This window comes from Mustela lutreola, chromosome 7, assembly GCF_030435805.1.
Source record: "Mustela lutreola isolate mMusLut2 chromosome 7, mMusLut2.pri, whole genome shotgun sequence".
Lineage (NCBI taxonomy): Eukaryota > Metazoa > Chordata > Mammalia > Carnivora > Mustelidae > Mustela > Mustela lutreola.
Genome location: NC_081296.1, coordinates 68,257,458 through 68,273,928, shown reverse-complemented (window position 1 = coordinate 68,273,928; position 16,471 = coordinate 68,257,458). Strand labels below are relative to the sequence as shown.

At 45.0% G+C, this 16,471-nt stretch overlaps 1 protein-coding gene across 1 annotated transcript in view; it reads left to right on the top strand.

The window, feature by feature from the left end:
- The first annotated feature begins 1,037 nt into the window (after positions 1-1,037).
- EHD4 (EH domain containing 4) overlaps positions 1,038-16,471 on the top strand; it is a 78,743-nt gene continuing 63,309 nt past the window's right edge. Inside the window, exon 1 of the mRNA XM_059181253.1 lies at positions 1,038-1,380. Coding sequence (XP_059037236.1) covers positions 1,145-1,380 — 236 coding nt within the window. The 5' untranslated portion in view covers positions 1,038-1,144. The remainder of the gene's footprint in view (positions 1,381-16,471) is intronic.

Here is a 16,471-nt window from a genome sequence, read left to right as displayed (position 1 = left end):
CTCAAACTGTTACCTAAAGCACTAAAAGTGATAGCTGATTATTTCTCCCAGTCTCAATTTAGACATGTCCTTTTAACCAGAGAAAAGAGAGAGCTAGACCATAGCAATAACTCGTTTACATATCCCTATGTGGTAATTAGGTTATAATAATGAGGATGATGATTGGGACGCCTGGGTGGCTCAGTTGGTTAAGCAGCTGCCTTCAGCTCAGGTCATGATCCCAGGGTTCTGGGATCGAGTCCCGCATCGGGCTCCTTGATCGGCATGGAGCCTGCTTCTCCCTCTGCCTCTGCCTGCCTCTCTGTCTGCCTGTGCTCACTCGCTCTCTCTCCCTCGGTCTGTCTGACAAATAAATAAATAAAATCTTTAAAAAAAAATAATGAGGATGATGATTAAACCCTCAATTTTACATTTAGTCAAATAAAGAAAAATAAGGGCAAAAGGCCTTCGATTTATCCAGAATTTAGTGGAGGCAGTGGAGGCAGTTTGAAGTAGGAGGAATATCTAACCAAGTAAACTGGAGTCACCTTCCCCTTATTCAAATCTTGTCAGTATGTCTGTGAGTCAAGGTCTCTTCAGAAATAAAATGAAGGTAAATAGCCCGCCAGCCGTAGAAAGAACCTGCCTATCAACTTCGGCAGTTTTGACCCCAGCATCGACTGGGAGGAGTAAACTTCCTGGGAGACTAAGCAGCCTCCGGAGGCTCATTTTTGCCAGCTCAGATTTGCCCGGAAGCCGACGCCACCTGGCCAGAGGTGGGGCTCCGGCGACCTAAGCGGGGCCCCTCCACAGACCCGTCTGCGCCGCGGGGCTGGGGGACACACTCTCCCTCGCGCAGTCCCGCGGAGAGACTCCGTCATCAATAATTCATTAAGAACCTCCTCTCCATTGGCTGACGCCACCACCCCCGCGCTGGCAGCGACCCAATGAGGAAGGAGTTGAGTGAGCCTTCTGAATAGTGAACGAGCTGCCGTGACGTAACGACCAGCGATTGGCTGCGACGGCACGAGGCGGGGCCAGTTCGGGCGGCGGCGAGAGCGGCTGGGGCACCTCAGTGCGAGCCGGGGAGGGTCAGACCCGGAGCCGGGTGGGAGCGCGGGGCAGGCGCTGAGAGGGCGGGCGCGGGGTGCCGACCGGCCGCAGGATGTTCAGCTGGATGGGGCGGCAGGCGGGCGGGCGCGAGCGCGCGGGAGGCGCGGACGCGGTGCAGACGGTGACTGGCGGCCTGCGCTCGCTCTACCTGCGCAAGGTGCTGCCGCTGGAGGAGGCGTACCGCTTCCACGAGTTCCACTCGCCAGCGCTGGAGGACGCCGACTTCGAGAACAAGCCCATGATCCTGCTGGTGGGCCAGTACAGCACCGGCAAGACCACCTTCATCAGGTAACCCGCCCCGCCCGCTCGTCGCCCTCGCCGGGACCCCTGCTCCCACCACCTACGTGGGGGCGGTCCTCCCCACGTGTGCGGGTGCTGTCACCAGCCTCCCACCGCCCTCGGACGTCCTGCAGCGCCCGCTTCCCCGGTGCAGAATCTCCCCCGCAGCTGTTTCCCCCTTCAGCATCGGCGTGAGCTCAGGTTCACCGTCCAAGCGCGTTGCCTGGGAGCCCTTCGCCTCGCCCCGGGGTGCGGCCGCCCAGGAAGGGGCTGCCTCTCCCCCACGCAGGCAGGAAGGTCCCCGGAACTCCTTCTCCGTGTACTCTGAGCCCTTTTTTCCTTACTCTTGATAAAGGACTCTTCTGACTGGATTTGTTCTGTCACCCTGGCCTGGAGACCCGGGGAAGGGAGGGAAGAGAGCGAGGCTATAATAAGCATCTTCTTGATGAGCGAGTGGGGCCTAGGGCTAGAAATGAGGACGGAGGTGTGTGGTATCGGAATGGGCTATTGAGTCATAGTTGAAGAATTAAACCCCCAGCGCATAACTTCATCGAATGAATGGATGAATGAATGAATGGCAACAGGGGAGGGTACTTCTCCAACACCCCCTTCCATTAAAGTCCTTGTGTGCCGTCCCCCACCAGTGTTGGGGGGAGCGGGTGGAGAGGCCGCTTTTATTAGCTCCTGCACAGCCTCGCCTTTATCCGGCTGTAGGAAGTTAACTGTGTAGCAGCCCCAGCCGGCGCCCAGTGGAACTAAGGGGGAGTGTCATATTACTATTCGTTAGTTTCCATTTCTTAGGTGGGTCATTCCCTCCTCCCTTGACAACTGAAAATATTTGTCATGCTTGCTCTGTCTCCAAAAGCAAACAATTACTGTGCATGCGCTAAGGCTCAGATCATATGGCTTCCTCTGAAGTGATTTTTGTTGGGAAATCATTTACATTGAAACGAATTTCTTTTTGAAGAAGACTGTGACTTCTAAACTAGAAGTAAGACACTTTCAAGGCTTACTTTCTTTGCTTAGGAAATTTATCTTCCTGGGTTAAACCCTGGGTCAGTTAACACAAAGTGACTAATCATTTAAGCGTTTGGTCTACAGTTTGGGAAATTGTAACAGTCTTTTCATCACTGATGTTCAACAGGTATCCAGAAAACTGCATCTATATTTGGATATATGCTGTTTCTATTAAACAGCAGTCTCTTTTTCTCCACTCCAGTGACCTAAATAGTTCCTACAAATAGAGTAGTTGTCACTACAGGAAATGTTTTCAATCCAGACGTACAGTACAGATCCATTATGAATGAATTCAGCAAAAGCAAATACACTATATCGAAATACAGTTCTAGATAGTAGAGTGAAAGTGAAGGAAGACTGAAGGAATTTGGTGTTTATTAATAAGGTGGAAATAGTATTAAAAATATCACACCAGACACTCAAACCTAAAAATGTCACAGTCACCGGTACCTTGAAAGATGAAAGACAATACCTTTCAGGTCTCGGTAATATTAACCAGTTTTTAAGTATATGGGATACTGATTTATTGAGATCAAGTGTGCAAGAGTGGAAGGTGGGCCTTCTGAAACACACAGATAAAGGATGAGAAGCTGCCATTGTCATAATTATAATAATCGCAGACATGAGCAATGGCATGCTCATGGCACCCTGGGCATTTCCTCCTGTCTGTCTCTGGCACAGGGCTTTATTGTGCCCTGTGTGATTAGGGAGCCCTGGTGCTGCTGTCCCCACCAGGATGTGAAGTGACCATCTCTCTACTCACATAGCCTCACTCTTCTCTTTTTCATCGTTTGTGGGGAGCTCTGTGGAATGGCTAAGCATACTTGTAAGAAAGATTTTGAGGCTTGACTCCTGGGAACTTCATCCATATGGACCACTTCTCGGTAGTCACAGGAGACAGGTGCAACCTCAGGGGAAGGGAGGAGTCAGACACCTTACCAAGATGTCACTTGCTCTTTGAGACCTTCTCTGGCCTAAGTGACTTAGTCCTTAGGCAGTGGGCACAAAGTGGACCTGTGAGATTAGAAGGAAATCACGGTGCGCAAGAAGCTTGGTGAGCTACCAGAGATCTGAGTTTGGTTTCAGAGTGGAGGTAGGTGCAGGAGATTTAAGTCCCAAGAGGAAGGCCCCAAACAAAAGGGCAGCTACCCTCTAGAGCCTGCCCTGGGAAGCAGTGGAGTTGGCCCAGGGTGCTGACCCTCCTGGATCCTGCCTGCATCCATGGCTGTCTTTTCTCTGAAGCTTATCAGTGCCTGGATTGTTTGTTTCTAGCCATTGAGCACTAGACGCTCATACTTGGCTATGGGGTGCACCTATTTACATAGTCAAAGATTCCCATCCACCTGACTTCCTGTATATCCCAAGAGGTCACTGGTAACACAGAGCCCGCAATGACAGGAAGGAAACTTCTCTCATTCTAAAGCCAGTCAGCAAGGCCTTTGGTGTGCATCGCATACCTTTAAGAAAACCATTCTTCCCTTCTTTGTCCCTTGACTGGGAAGAAGGAAGAGCCCCACTAAAACATGGTGAGTAAAAAGTTCGTCAGGGATGAGGAAATTAAATGTGTGCCTTGCTCTAATTAAAAGGTCTTCTAGATGGGGTGGATGAAAAATCTGAGTGTCAAAAACTATACTTATTTTTTAGAAGTGTATGGAAGTATATGGAAGGAGAGTCTTGGTGGACCCTCCTCACATGGGTCACAAAACTGGCCCAGAAGGTGACTTCAGATGTGATGTAGGTATTTGTCAAAGTTTTCTTGGGATAGAAGCAGAACAGCTAATGTGCCTACTGTCTGACAGTTTCATTTCTCAGAGGTCAGTTTTATTTCTCAGAAGGCAGAGGATGCTATGAGAGAAACCAGATGTGCTCTACCTCTAACCAGTAAGTAAGACTTGGCCAAAAAAGGAGAAGAGATGGGTATGGGGAAAAGTGGTCATGTTGTCTTAGACTATGTAACAGCCAAGGAAGGGTAGATATTGGGCCCAGCCAGGCTTGTATCCAAAACCTGAGGAAAACAGATTTCAGAGCTTCCCCCAGAAAATCCCTGGGCCCAGGTGCTGTGAAGGAAGACATTTCCTCTGAGAGGAGGTCAGGCTCACCGAAAATCAATTCAAACCACACAGTTGGCATTTTTTTTTTAAAGATTTTATTTATTTATTTATTTGACAGACAGAGATCACAAGTATGCAGAGAGGCAGGCAGAGAGAGAGGAGGAAGCAGGCTCCCTGCTGAGCAGAGAGCCTGATGCCGGGCTCCATCCCATGACCCTGAGATCATGACCTGAGCCGAAGGCAGAGGCCTTAACCCACTGAGCCACCCAGGCACCCTGGCATATTTTGGTTTTTAAAAACTCTGCTTTCTCTCTTGCTCCTACACCCTGTCCCCTTCTCTGAGAAAAATTTATTCTAATGAGGACAAAAGAGGGAAGTCACTCAAGAAACCGTATAGGCTTTAAAAGGGTAGAGCCCAAAGCAATTAGACAAGAAAAAGAAATGAAATGCAGATTAGAGAGGAGTAAAACCATCTCTATTCACAAAGGGCATGATCATATATAGAAATCTTAAGGATTTAGGAAAATCCTAAAAACCTTTTAGAATAAACAAGTTCAGCAATATGTTAGGATACAAGATCACTATACAACCTCAGTTTTATTTCTATGCACTAACAATGAACAATCTGAAATTAAGAAAATAATTCCATTTATAATATCTGAAAGAATAAAATATTTAGAAGTAAATTTAACAAAAGTAGTATAAAACTTATGCTCTGAAAACTACAAAACTTTGCTTCAAGAAATTTAAGAAAACCTAAAAACAGAACAGGAAAGACTTCCCATGTGCATGGATTGGAAGACTTAATATTTTTGGAAGGTCAGTACTGCTCAAAGTGATCTATGATTCCATGCAGTTCCTTCCAAAATCCCAACTGCCTTTTTTACAGAAATTGACAAGCTGCTCCTGAGATTCACTCTGAAACGTGAGGGATCCAGATTAGCCAAGACAATCTTGAAAGACAACAAAATTGGAGTTCTCATACTTTCTCATTTCAAAGCTTGCTACAAAGCTACAGTAAACAAGATAGTGGGATAATAGCATAAGAATGGAGATAGAGACTGACAAACAGAACTGAGAGCCCAGACATAAACCCGTTTGTCTGGTGAATTTGTTTTCCCAAGGGTTCCAAGATAATTCAATGGGGGAAAGAGAACATTCTTTTCAACAAATGATGGTGGACAACTAAATAGCCCCATTGCCAAAGGAATAGAGGGGTGCCTGGGTGGCTTAGTTGGTTAAACAGCTGCCTTCGACTCAGGTCATGATACCAAGGTCCTAGGATCAAGTCCCACATCAGGCTCCTTGCTTAGCAGGGAGCCTGCTTCTCCCTCTCCCTCTTCCCCAGTTTATGTGCACGCTCTCTCTCTCTCCCTCTCTCTCTGTCAAATAAATAAATAAAATCTTTTAAAAAAAGGAATAGAGAGTGACTACTAATGGCTACAGGGTTTCTTTTTGGGGTCATGACAAAGTTCTGAAATTAGAGAGTAGTGTTAGTTGCACAACTTTGTGAAGTTACAAAAAACTAGAGAAGTGTATCTTACCCTTTAAAAGGGTAGGTTTTATGGTATATTAATTTTATCTCAGTTAAAAATATAAAACAGTTCGGTCTTCCAACAGTTCAGCATCCTGTGATTTCTTTAATTTCCATAATTGTGCAGTTAGTGTCAGTCAAGTAATTTCTACATCTCTATCCAATAATTTAAAATAAAAATGGTTGCCAGAGAGAAAGCAAAGCAAAAATTGTGGAAATAAACCAAAAGAACACATGGACAAAAGGAACTAAGGAATATATGTGAGGGGGAAAGAGAGTACAGAGATACCTGGGTGACGCAGTCAGTTAAGCATCTCACTCCTGATTTCAGCTCAGGCGTTGATCTCAGGTCATGAGATCGAGCTCGGCCGCCTGGGCACTGAGCATGGAGTCTGTTTAAGACTCTCTCTTCCTCTGTCCCTCCCCTCTGTGCGACTTCTCTTTCCCTCCCTCAAATAAATAAATAAATCCTCAAAAAAGAAAGAAAGAAAGAAAGAAAGAAAGAAAGAAAGAAAGAAAGAAAGAAAAAGGAAAACAAGTAGCTATCACACAGTCCCTGTATTTTCCTCCATTATTCTTGTCAGTGTAGAAACGTTTGTTTTTTAGTAAAGTCAAAGTCTAATATTTTCCTATAAAATGCTTGATAAAGTAATTGTGTTTTAAAACTTTAAATATCAGTTAAATATAGTGTTAATAGGGGGAAATTTTCAAGTTCCATGTGCAAGTGTGGAAACAAGGTTTATGGACAGTATGAAGTGTTAAGAAGCTTTTTGGAACAAGGAAAGGCGCTTTCCGGTATGATTAGAACAAGAAAAAGAATCAGGAAGTGATAGGCCCACTGCTTGGGACTCTTGCTGTAACCTTCAAAGAAAGCAGAACTACTCAGCTAGTATTGTATTGTCTCCTTTTCTCTCAAAAGCAAATGATCCGGAGATGGGAAGGGGAGCCCATAAATACTGGGGGGTCAGGAGGTAGATGGCAGGACCAGTTAGGAAGGACTTGTAGTTGGGCTCAAAGGGCTGTGTCTGGTAATTTTTAAGTAATTTTTAAGAATAGGAGGAGTATCTGAAAACTTGAAGCAGGCTCATGTCCCAGTTTTCAGAAGAAGGGGGAAATAGATGCTGTTAAAGAACAAAGCTCAATTTCATTCCTTTGATAAGCTCTAGAGTCTGTTATTAAAGTGAAGAGAAGTGAAGGCTCTCACTAGGAGGCAGCCTGGTTTACCCATTAAAGAAAATCCCGTTAAGGAAACACTGTGGCCCTTTTGGGTGGTTCTCACTGTCAGCCAGGCCCTGGAGCCCCTGAAAATGATAGTCTGCTCTGCCAAATATCTAGCCATTCGTAGATCTTTCCAAAATGCTGAAATATTTAATTTCTACAGAAGAATGGACTATCTATAATACACAAGATCATACCTATATACCCAGTGTCCATTTATTCAAATAATATTGATTTCCAGGAAGGGTCTGGCTATCCCAGAACTTAGAGTTTCATGGGGAGTGTGGATAAGAATCCACAGGCCATGAGGGTCTGGGTGACCCGAGCTGTGACGCTAGCAGCACAGGGTAGGATGGGGACATAGGAAAGGCCCTTCATTCAGCTTGGAGGTTGGAAAAGGCCTCCCTGATGACACAACCTAAAAGCTGAGCCCTGAGGAATGAGCCAGAATTAGCTGCCCAAACCAGACCAGGAAATGAGGGCAAGAAGTGTCAATGATGAGGCCCAGGTTTCTTGGATAACTGGGTGGGTGGTGGAGCTATCCACCAAAATGGGGACACACAGAGAGAAAGAGGGGAGGCATAATTACGAGTTTAGATTTAAACCCATGTTTAAGTAGACACCCTAGTGTAGGGTCCACAAGGGGGTGGACATACAGGTCTGGAGTGAAAGGAAGACGAGCTTGTAGAACCACAGGGAAAAGTCACCGGAGAGGTGGGTGGCCATTCAGAGCCATCGTAGGGCTGTTTTGGTTGTGAGTAACAGAAACTCAGGTAAAGAAGGCTTAAGGAAAAACGTACTGTTTTCTCATAAAATTGATCAGACCCGGGTGTGCTGGCTTCAGGCCTGGCCTAGGACCCCAAGTGGCACCATCTGGTCTCTGTCTCTCAGCCCTGCTGCCTTCCTCATGTTGGCTTCCCTCTCATGGGGTGGGCAGGTGGCCATCTCTGATTCCAAACTCACCTGACAGCTCAGCAGCCCCAGTGGGGGAAAAAAAGAGAAGCTTTTCCCAACAGTTTCTGCAGAGGTCTTAGGTTTGAGTCTCATTGGTTAGACCTTGGCTGTATACACATCCTGAACCAATTCCTTGAGCCAGGAAAATGAAATACCCATGTCTGCTGTGGGATGGCCGGGCCCCAAGCCATGTAGACTAAGACTGGGGCAACGTGGCACCTCAAAAGGCAAAATACTTGCTGCATGTGTGAGCCATCGGGCAGCCCCCACAAAAGCCAGCGAAAGAGAGGGCATGGTCAGCAGGGCCAGATGCTTCTGAGAAAAGGGTTGAAATGGATCCAGTAGATTAGCCATCAGGAGTGAGGGTGACCTTGGGAAGAACCATGCCAGTAAGTGGCGGTGATGGAAGCCAGGTGGCAGTGGGCTGAGGAGTGAGTGGGAGGTGAAGCGTCAGATACAGAAAACTCTCAGTGACTGGGTACTGCAGTGGAGGAGCTGTGCCCGGGTGACCGGCATTCCAGCAAAAGCCATTGTAAGTTGATGGAAGGGGCCCCTGGAAAGTGAGCAGCTGGTATCTCAGAAACCTAAGAAGAGAGAGGCCTAGGGGCAAGGGAGGGGGGGCTGGAGGGCAGGGGTTGTGTGGGGGTCACAGCAGTCACGGAGGGAGAACTTGCAGGTTGGCCTCCTGTCCACGTACCACACCACCTGCCTGACAAACGGCAGCAGTTCCCCCAGACGAGGAGAGATGCGAGGAGAAATGTGTTCGGGTTTGTTTGTTTTTAGTTATAAAATTCTCTTCTTTAACTCGCATCTAGAAGCTTGCTTCTAAAAGGCATTCAGGATACTTTTCAAGACCTTGGAAAATTATGAACCAGAAAACCATGGTCCCTGGATCTGGCTATGGGTCAGAATCACTGGAAGCCTGAGAACAAATTCCAGGGGCCTCCATCCCAGACCTCCTGAACTGGAATCTCTGTGGGAGAGGCTCTGAAATCTGGTTTGGGTTTGGTTTTTAGAAACCACCTCCCATGGTAATTCTTAGGTAGCCTCCCCCAGGAAATATTCGGAAACCATAGATAGACAAAGGTTCAGCTAATGGAATCATGATGCTTGAACTTTTTAACTCCTGAGGCGGGTCGGCCTCAACCCAGAAGAGGGAGGCTCCCTTTGGTGGCCTTTCCATGGCATGTGGTCCAGGCTCCATCTGCTCACATTCTTAGCGAATGACCTAGATGAAGACATAGAAGTCATGCTTTCAAAACTGGGAATTGTGCAAAAAAATGCAATTTAATAAACAGTCTTTTTCACCTAATATGATATGATGAACTCTTTCTTGTGTTATGAAGTAATCCTCGGAAATAGCTCTCCTGACTGCATCCTAGTCTATCCTACAGCTTGGAACATTGTTTCTAATTTTATGCTGTTATCTGTAATATAGCAGTGGACATTCTTAGCTGTGAATCTTTGTCTCATTTTTTTTTTGCTTTCTAAGAATATCTGCCCAAGTATCAATTACTGCATCAAAAGGTATAAATATTTGTCAAGTTTATGTATATTGCTGATTTTGTATATACATATAGTACATACATGTTTATATTATATTTTATATAAAATAAAACATTATTTTATCCTGAATATGTATATGTACATATAACTTTTCAGAAAAGTCATCCCAAATTAGATTCCCACCACAGAATCTAATATGAGGATCATTATTTCACCAAACTGTCAGTGAAACTATGTATTATTATTTAAAAACAAATAAGTGTGATGGGAAAAAAAATTTTTTTTTAATTTATTTATATATTTTGAGAGAGAGCACAAACAGGGGGAGCAGCAGAGGCGGAGAGAGAAGCAGACTCCCTGATGAGCAGGGAGCCTGTTGCAGGACTTGATCCCAGGACCCTGGGATCATGACCCAAGCTGAAGGCAGACACTTGACCGACTGAGCCACCCAGGCGCCCCTTGCTTTTTTATTTAGCACTATTGAATAATCCTACCTTTTCCCATTAGTACATGAGGCTTTCTCACATGCTAATTTATTAAATATTGGGATCTTTTGGAACTTTCTCTCCTGTCTTATTGCTCTGTTGGTAGATTCTTATGCCCACACCACACTGTCTTAAGGACTGTCACTTTAAAACATTCTTTAAACAGTGACAGGCAGTAACGCTTTTGATCTCACTTCTCTTTATTTTGCAAATACTGTCAATCATCATTTCCTGTTATTCTTTCAGAGGAACTTTAAAATTGCTTCATTAGATCCTCCCCAGAAAATACCTTTGGGATCCATTTGTATTGGAACTGCCTTGTATCTTGGTATTTGCTCTTCCCAAGCAGGAACACAGCATGGCTTTGACTCAGACCTTTTATGGATCTAAGAAAGGTGTTTGATGTACTTACATAGGTTCTATATACTCTATATTGTTCTTAGGTATTTTATATTCCTTGGCTCTTATGAGTCAGATATTTTTCCTTTATATTTTCTGGATGGGTATTGCAAGTATGTGAGATAACTACTGATTTTTATGCATTTTTGTTTTGTATCCGTTCGTTTGATTCAGGTTACTCTCACAGCTCTTAAGTAGGTTCTCTTGGATTTTCTAGGTAGACAGCTGTATCAATTACGTTCATGATTACTTTATTTCTTCTTCTATTTCCTATTTGATTGTCTTGGGAAGCAAGCATCCACACCAAGCTTCTAACTGTGATGACAATTCTTTTGTTATTTCACCTGAGGATTTGCTGTTAGCTGCTGGTTTAATATTTTATAAATCAATCACATTAAGAAGTATCTTTCTATTATGAATTTTAAAAGAATTTCATTTGAAAACACTAGCACAGATGTTGAGCTTCACTAAATGCCTTTTTACTTTTCCATTTAACCAGTGTTCTGTGGATGGTAGTTCTGGGAGATTGTTAAATAGGTATTCAAAAAGGGTCCTAGAGTTCAGGAACTTTGGGAAATGCTGTGTTCTGTAGCCTTCTCCTGAAGCTTTCCAATGCTCCCAGCTCAAGCTCACTTCTGTTATCTGGTTCATAAATTACAAGTCCTCATGTAGAAGACACTTATTAGATCTTCAATGCATGAGGAAACGAATGACTGGAGAAATTAACAGGGCTGTAAACAACAGGGAAACCTGTTGCCTTGGATTCCAGTGAATGTCCTCTCCCTTTCCTCTCCTTCCTTTCTGTCTTTCTTCCTTCTAGCCTCCTTCCAGAATAGCATGGAAGGCAGAGTGGGGTGGCTCATGGTACTGGCCAGTTAGACAGCCACGTGCCTTAAGCACATCTCGGCCCTGCATGGTTGAAATGCCATTCATAACTGGGAAAATTGAGCTGTGGAAAGGCTTTATGCAGCAAATTCCAGTTTCTTGATCCCACAGGTTAATGTGGATTCCTTCGCAGACACAGCAGTTTGAAAGATGATGTCACCTGAACAAGGAGCTCTGGCTGTAATAGGTCCATGATTCAACCAAAGGAGAAACAAAAATGAAAATAAAAGTCAAGTTTCATCCTTAAGGAAGACCTAGAGTCTTAAAATGGAAGTGCAGCTTTGCCTGACTTAATTTTTCAGCAACTTAAAGAGGATTAAAATTTTAAAGAAAGCGAAATATTTCTGATATTTATCTCGGCATTCTTTATGAGCCAGAAATGGGAAGCTGTTTCAATGCCCAAGAGTAAGGAAGTGGCAAACCCAGTTGTTAGACATTTGTCTTAGAATAGTCTGCAGCCACTAAAAATTGTTTTTGAAGAATTTCTGATGGCATGAGGAAAAATTAATGGTGCAGAAAATCGAGAGGCAAAATTATTTAAACATTCTGATCCCAATTTTAGAAAGAAAAAATATATATTCACAAGAACAGTGATATATTGAGAGAAAGACCACATTATGTAATTTTTATTATAGTATATTGTTATAAGTGTTCTATTTTATTAGTTATTTTTGTTAAGCTCTTACTGCACCTAATTTATAAATTAAATCCATATCATGGGTGGATAAATTAAATCCGTATCATGTAGGAAAAATCAAAATCATTGTGTGTATAGCATTCAGGCATCCACTGAGGGGCTTGGGACATATCCTCCATGAATAAGGGACGACTACTGTATTGCTAAAATGATTAACGCCTTTTCCATTATTCCAAGCACAATTTGGAACCTAGACAGAATGCATGAATGAATAACCAGGGGAGAAAACATTTGCAGCTGGAATTTTGGAAGTCTGTCATTGAATACCGTACCTTGTTTTTAGTCATTCTTAAGCCCATCTCTGAGAAGATGGTGTTTGAGTATTTTGAGGGACTTTTCATCATCCTGAAGATTTCCTTTTCCTCTTAACACAAAACGTTTTTTTGCTATGGCGTTTTGTTTTTTTTTTCCCTAGCCTAAGCTATGGAAGAAGAAAAGACACTGTCCACTTATACCTTTGCATGAAATCAGCTCCCTGAACCAAGGCTGGGCCAGTGTCCCCAGAAGCCATTTGGACGAGGCCACACCATGGCCTTCAGCGGAGAGGGCCATCCTCCTCACCAACCCCCTGCCCAGCTGCTTGGAATCCCAGATGTCCGTCCTTTTTTTTTTTTTTTTTTTACATTGAGGGCTTGGAGCAATCACCCCTGGAAGTGGCAGCCTTTTCTGAGAACACAGAAAAGGAGAGCAAGGCGGAGCCAGGGACCAAAGCCCCGTCTAACACACAGGGTGCCAGTTCAGTGGGCTCGTCGGCTGTGACCCGCAGTGATGCTCATCTGTAGTCTTCCCAAGGCCTCTTGTTCCTTTGAATTCTTGTTATTGCAGATAACACTACAAAGTCCCTGGAACTCGAGCTCTGGGAAAGCCTCTGATACATCAATGTTTAACACAGCTGATCAGCCTTGTGCCTGCAGGTGACCTGTTCTTGTATGTCACACCTTGAAATCCCCTCAGACTCTCCAAGGTGGCTGGTTTTGAACCTTGTCCCTTTCTTTGCACTTTGTTCACTTCAACATGCTGTTGTCCTTAGTCCCTCATGGCCTCGGACATGTGCCTGCCCAACTGGCGGTGTGACCTCAGTGTGCCTGAGTTTCCCCATCCCCCAGTGTAAAACTTCTGGGCAGTCAGCTTAGACTGTCATATATTAACTCATGTATTCGACATGTCCTACTTAGGGTGCCAGCAGCTGGGGGCTGTGTGGGACCCCAACGCTATGGGGCTGAGCATGGTGTAAAAGCAAACGCCTTGGGCCAAGAACGAGGATCCCCAAGCTCTAAGTCTTGCATGGCCACTAACGAGTCTGACCAGCAAGTCACTGCCGGCTCCAATCCTCAGTCTCTTCACCTATCAAGACAAGGCGTTGAGCCTAAGAGAGTTTGGGACTGGAGAGTTCTGAGCGTGTGGATTGCACCCTGCAGGAAGGACGACCTACCAGGAAAGAGGAGATCAGGCCCTCAAACAGCACCCATGCCAGGTGTTCCCGAGGAGTTCCACAAGAGAAGGGGAGGGGGAGGGGGGGAGGGGCCAGAAAAAAAGGTCGTGGAGGGCTCAAGGAGGGAGGACAGCCCAAAGGAGTTGATGCTTTGCCAAGTGACTCAAAGAGCAAGTAGGATGGAAGGTAGAAATCATAAGACTCGATTCCTAGCCAGACAGAGGGAATGAAGTAAGGGGAGTTGGGGCAGGAATTTCAGACCTGGAAGAGACAGAATCAAGGAGGGAATAAAGCCTACCGCAGGTGAGGAGCAAGAACCCAGAGTGCAAGGCAGAGAGGATGGCTCATGGGGAAGGGAAGTCACCTGGGGAGGATTGGGTTGTTGGTGAAGGCTGTCTGATGGAAGTGGTATGTAGAAAAACAATCTCATCTTGCAGGACAGATGGGGGAGAGGGAGGCTGGGAGGCAGCTGGGCAGGACAGAGTGACCAGAGCCAACATGAGGTGCAGAAAAGTGAGGGAGGGAGGCCAAAGCCAGATGGCCACCTGGAGGAGGGCATGGAGAAAGCCGGTCAGCTGCTGGACACTGGTTCACCCTTGCCATGTTCCAGATGCCATGTTAGATGCTAGGGTACGATAGTGAGCCAGACAGAGGGCCTCCCACTCAGGGTGCTCCTGATAACCTGGGACAGTGACGTGCCCACAGAAACATGGCAGAATGTCAGCTCCTGATAAGTGCTCTGATTAGGCTATGAGGAGGAGGGATGGGGAACCAGACCTGAGAGGCTCCTGTGCCAGGAGGCTCCCCAAGGAAGTGCCTGGGGGAGAGCCTTCCAAGCAATCCTGAGGTGGGAATGGCCTTGGCATATTGACAAGGTGGTGCAAAGGCCAGTGTGATCAGACACTCAGACGCTCATTATTTCAACAAGTATTTCTTGAGCACCCCAGCCATGTGCCAGAGATCATTGTACACATGTGGGAAGTATTAGTGAACAGAAGAGACTAAAAGCCCTGCTTTCCTTTAGCATATACTCTACCAGGTGGAGGCAGGGAATAAGTCATAAATATAATAAGTGAATTTTATATCGCAGTAGAGCCATGGGAAAGAAAACACAATTTTCTTTCTCTCTCTCTTTTTTTTTTTTTTTTTTGCTATTATAGGTAATGCTGCAATGGACATTATCACATAAAAATCTTTTTCACGTGTCTAGGGTTTTTGCTAAAATAGATTTCAAAAGGAAGAACTAACCCCATTTTAAAGGCTTTTAACATAAAGTATCAAATTGCTTGTCAGTGAGATTATAGCAACTGATTATTCCACTAATATACATAAGGGTGTTGATTTTACTACCCCCTTGCCACAGTTGGATACTATAAGCTCTTTAAAGCATTAATACATTGTGTCTTTGGCATTGCTTTGATAATGAAATTGAACACTGAATTTTGACTTCTTATTATCTGTGGGAGAAAGTATCACTAACCAGAGTAACAAGGTAAAGAAGCTATACAGAGCCCTTCCTAGTTCTACTTCTCTTCTGCGTCTGGGGCCCACAGATGGAATGGTTTCTCAAAGTCACCTTTTGGGGGCACCTTTCACTTCAAACTGATTCACATTAGCAGCATACTTTAGCAAATATTTGCCAAATATAAACTGAAATATATTTAAGTATACTTTAAAAGTAGTTTATTAAAGTTCCATCTGGTAGGGTTGCTGCTTGGGAAGTTCTAGCTTCTCTTAGATTATAAACTTGAAAATAAGAAACACCTGCTATTCTTTAAACGATTTCATATTCCAGGTTTTTCCTTGAAACCCCTATTACTCCAAAATTAGTAGGGTTTGTTGTGCTTTTATATAAAACTATATATTTCTATGAACATCCAAAGCTATTCAGACTCTCCTTGGCCATGATGGCCTGACTTACACACTTTTACATGTAAGTTACTTCCCTGCTGAGGATTCACTGCTGAACCCTGGCATCCACACAGCCCTCCACGCCTGGGGAAGTGCTGAGAAGCAACAGGACTGCAGAGAGCCACTCAAGGTGGGACCCAACAGTGGGCTTTCCCCCAAAAGGCAGAGCTACAATTCTTGTCTGGTTTGTCCATTTTGTTGGTGCAAGTGTGAACATCGTAGGCTGTCTTCCAAGCCAGCCATTGCTGTTAACATTGATTCCATGGGAGAGTGCCTGTCAAGTTTACGCCAACACTTGGACCTGAGGCTTTTGTGAGAACTGTGTGTGCTCCAGAGAGCATGGCGACATTGACTGCTGTTCTTCCAAGCCCAGCACCCCACCTCGGTGGTCCTCCTTCCTCTGTCCCACAGATCTCCAGGCATAGCATCATCCAGGCCATGGGATGTGGAAATCAAAGTGGACTTGGGAGGGGTGTGACCTGGACTTGAATTCTAGCTTTGCTGATGACTGACTTCAGACTTGAGATCCCAGAGTAGCTGTAAAACTGAAACTCCACATATGAAATCCACATACTCTGCTTACACACTGCAAGTGCTGGAGTCTCCCAGAGCGTGAGATGCTGCTGCTGGTTTCACCAGTATTGCTAAGACCTGTGTGGAATTTCATAAGAAGTTGTGAAGGGGAACATTTCTGCTCCTAAGGGTATTAAGTAGTGTGCTTGGTACCTGCAAAAGTTTTGAAATTTTTAAAAAATTTAATTTGAATGTGCTTTGAAAAGTAGCTCCTTCTCTCCCCAGCTTTTCTCTAGGGAGAACAGAGGGAGCTGGCCACTTGCTGTTAGGGCAGCCCCAGGACCTTGCAGGAAGAGAGTAGGGGAGAGCTCTGCTCCCTGACTTTTGAGGAGAATCAGGATTGCGGTGCTATGGCCAGCACACTGCATGAGGGTGCACTAAACCCCCCTTGTGCTCCTCATCACCCAACAAACCACCACCTCAAGCCCAGGTTTAAAA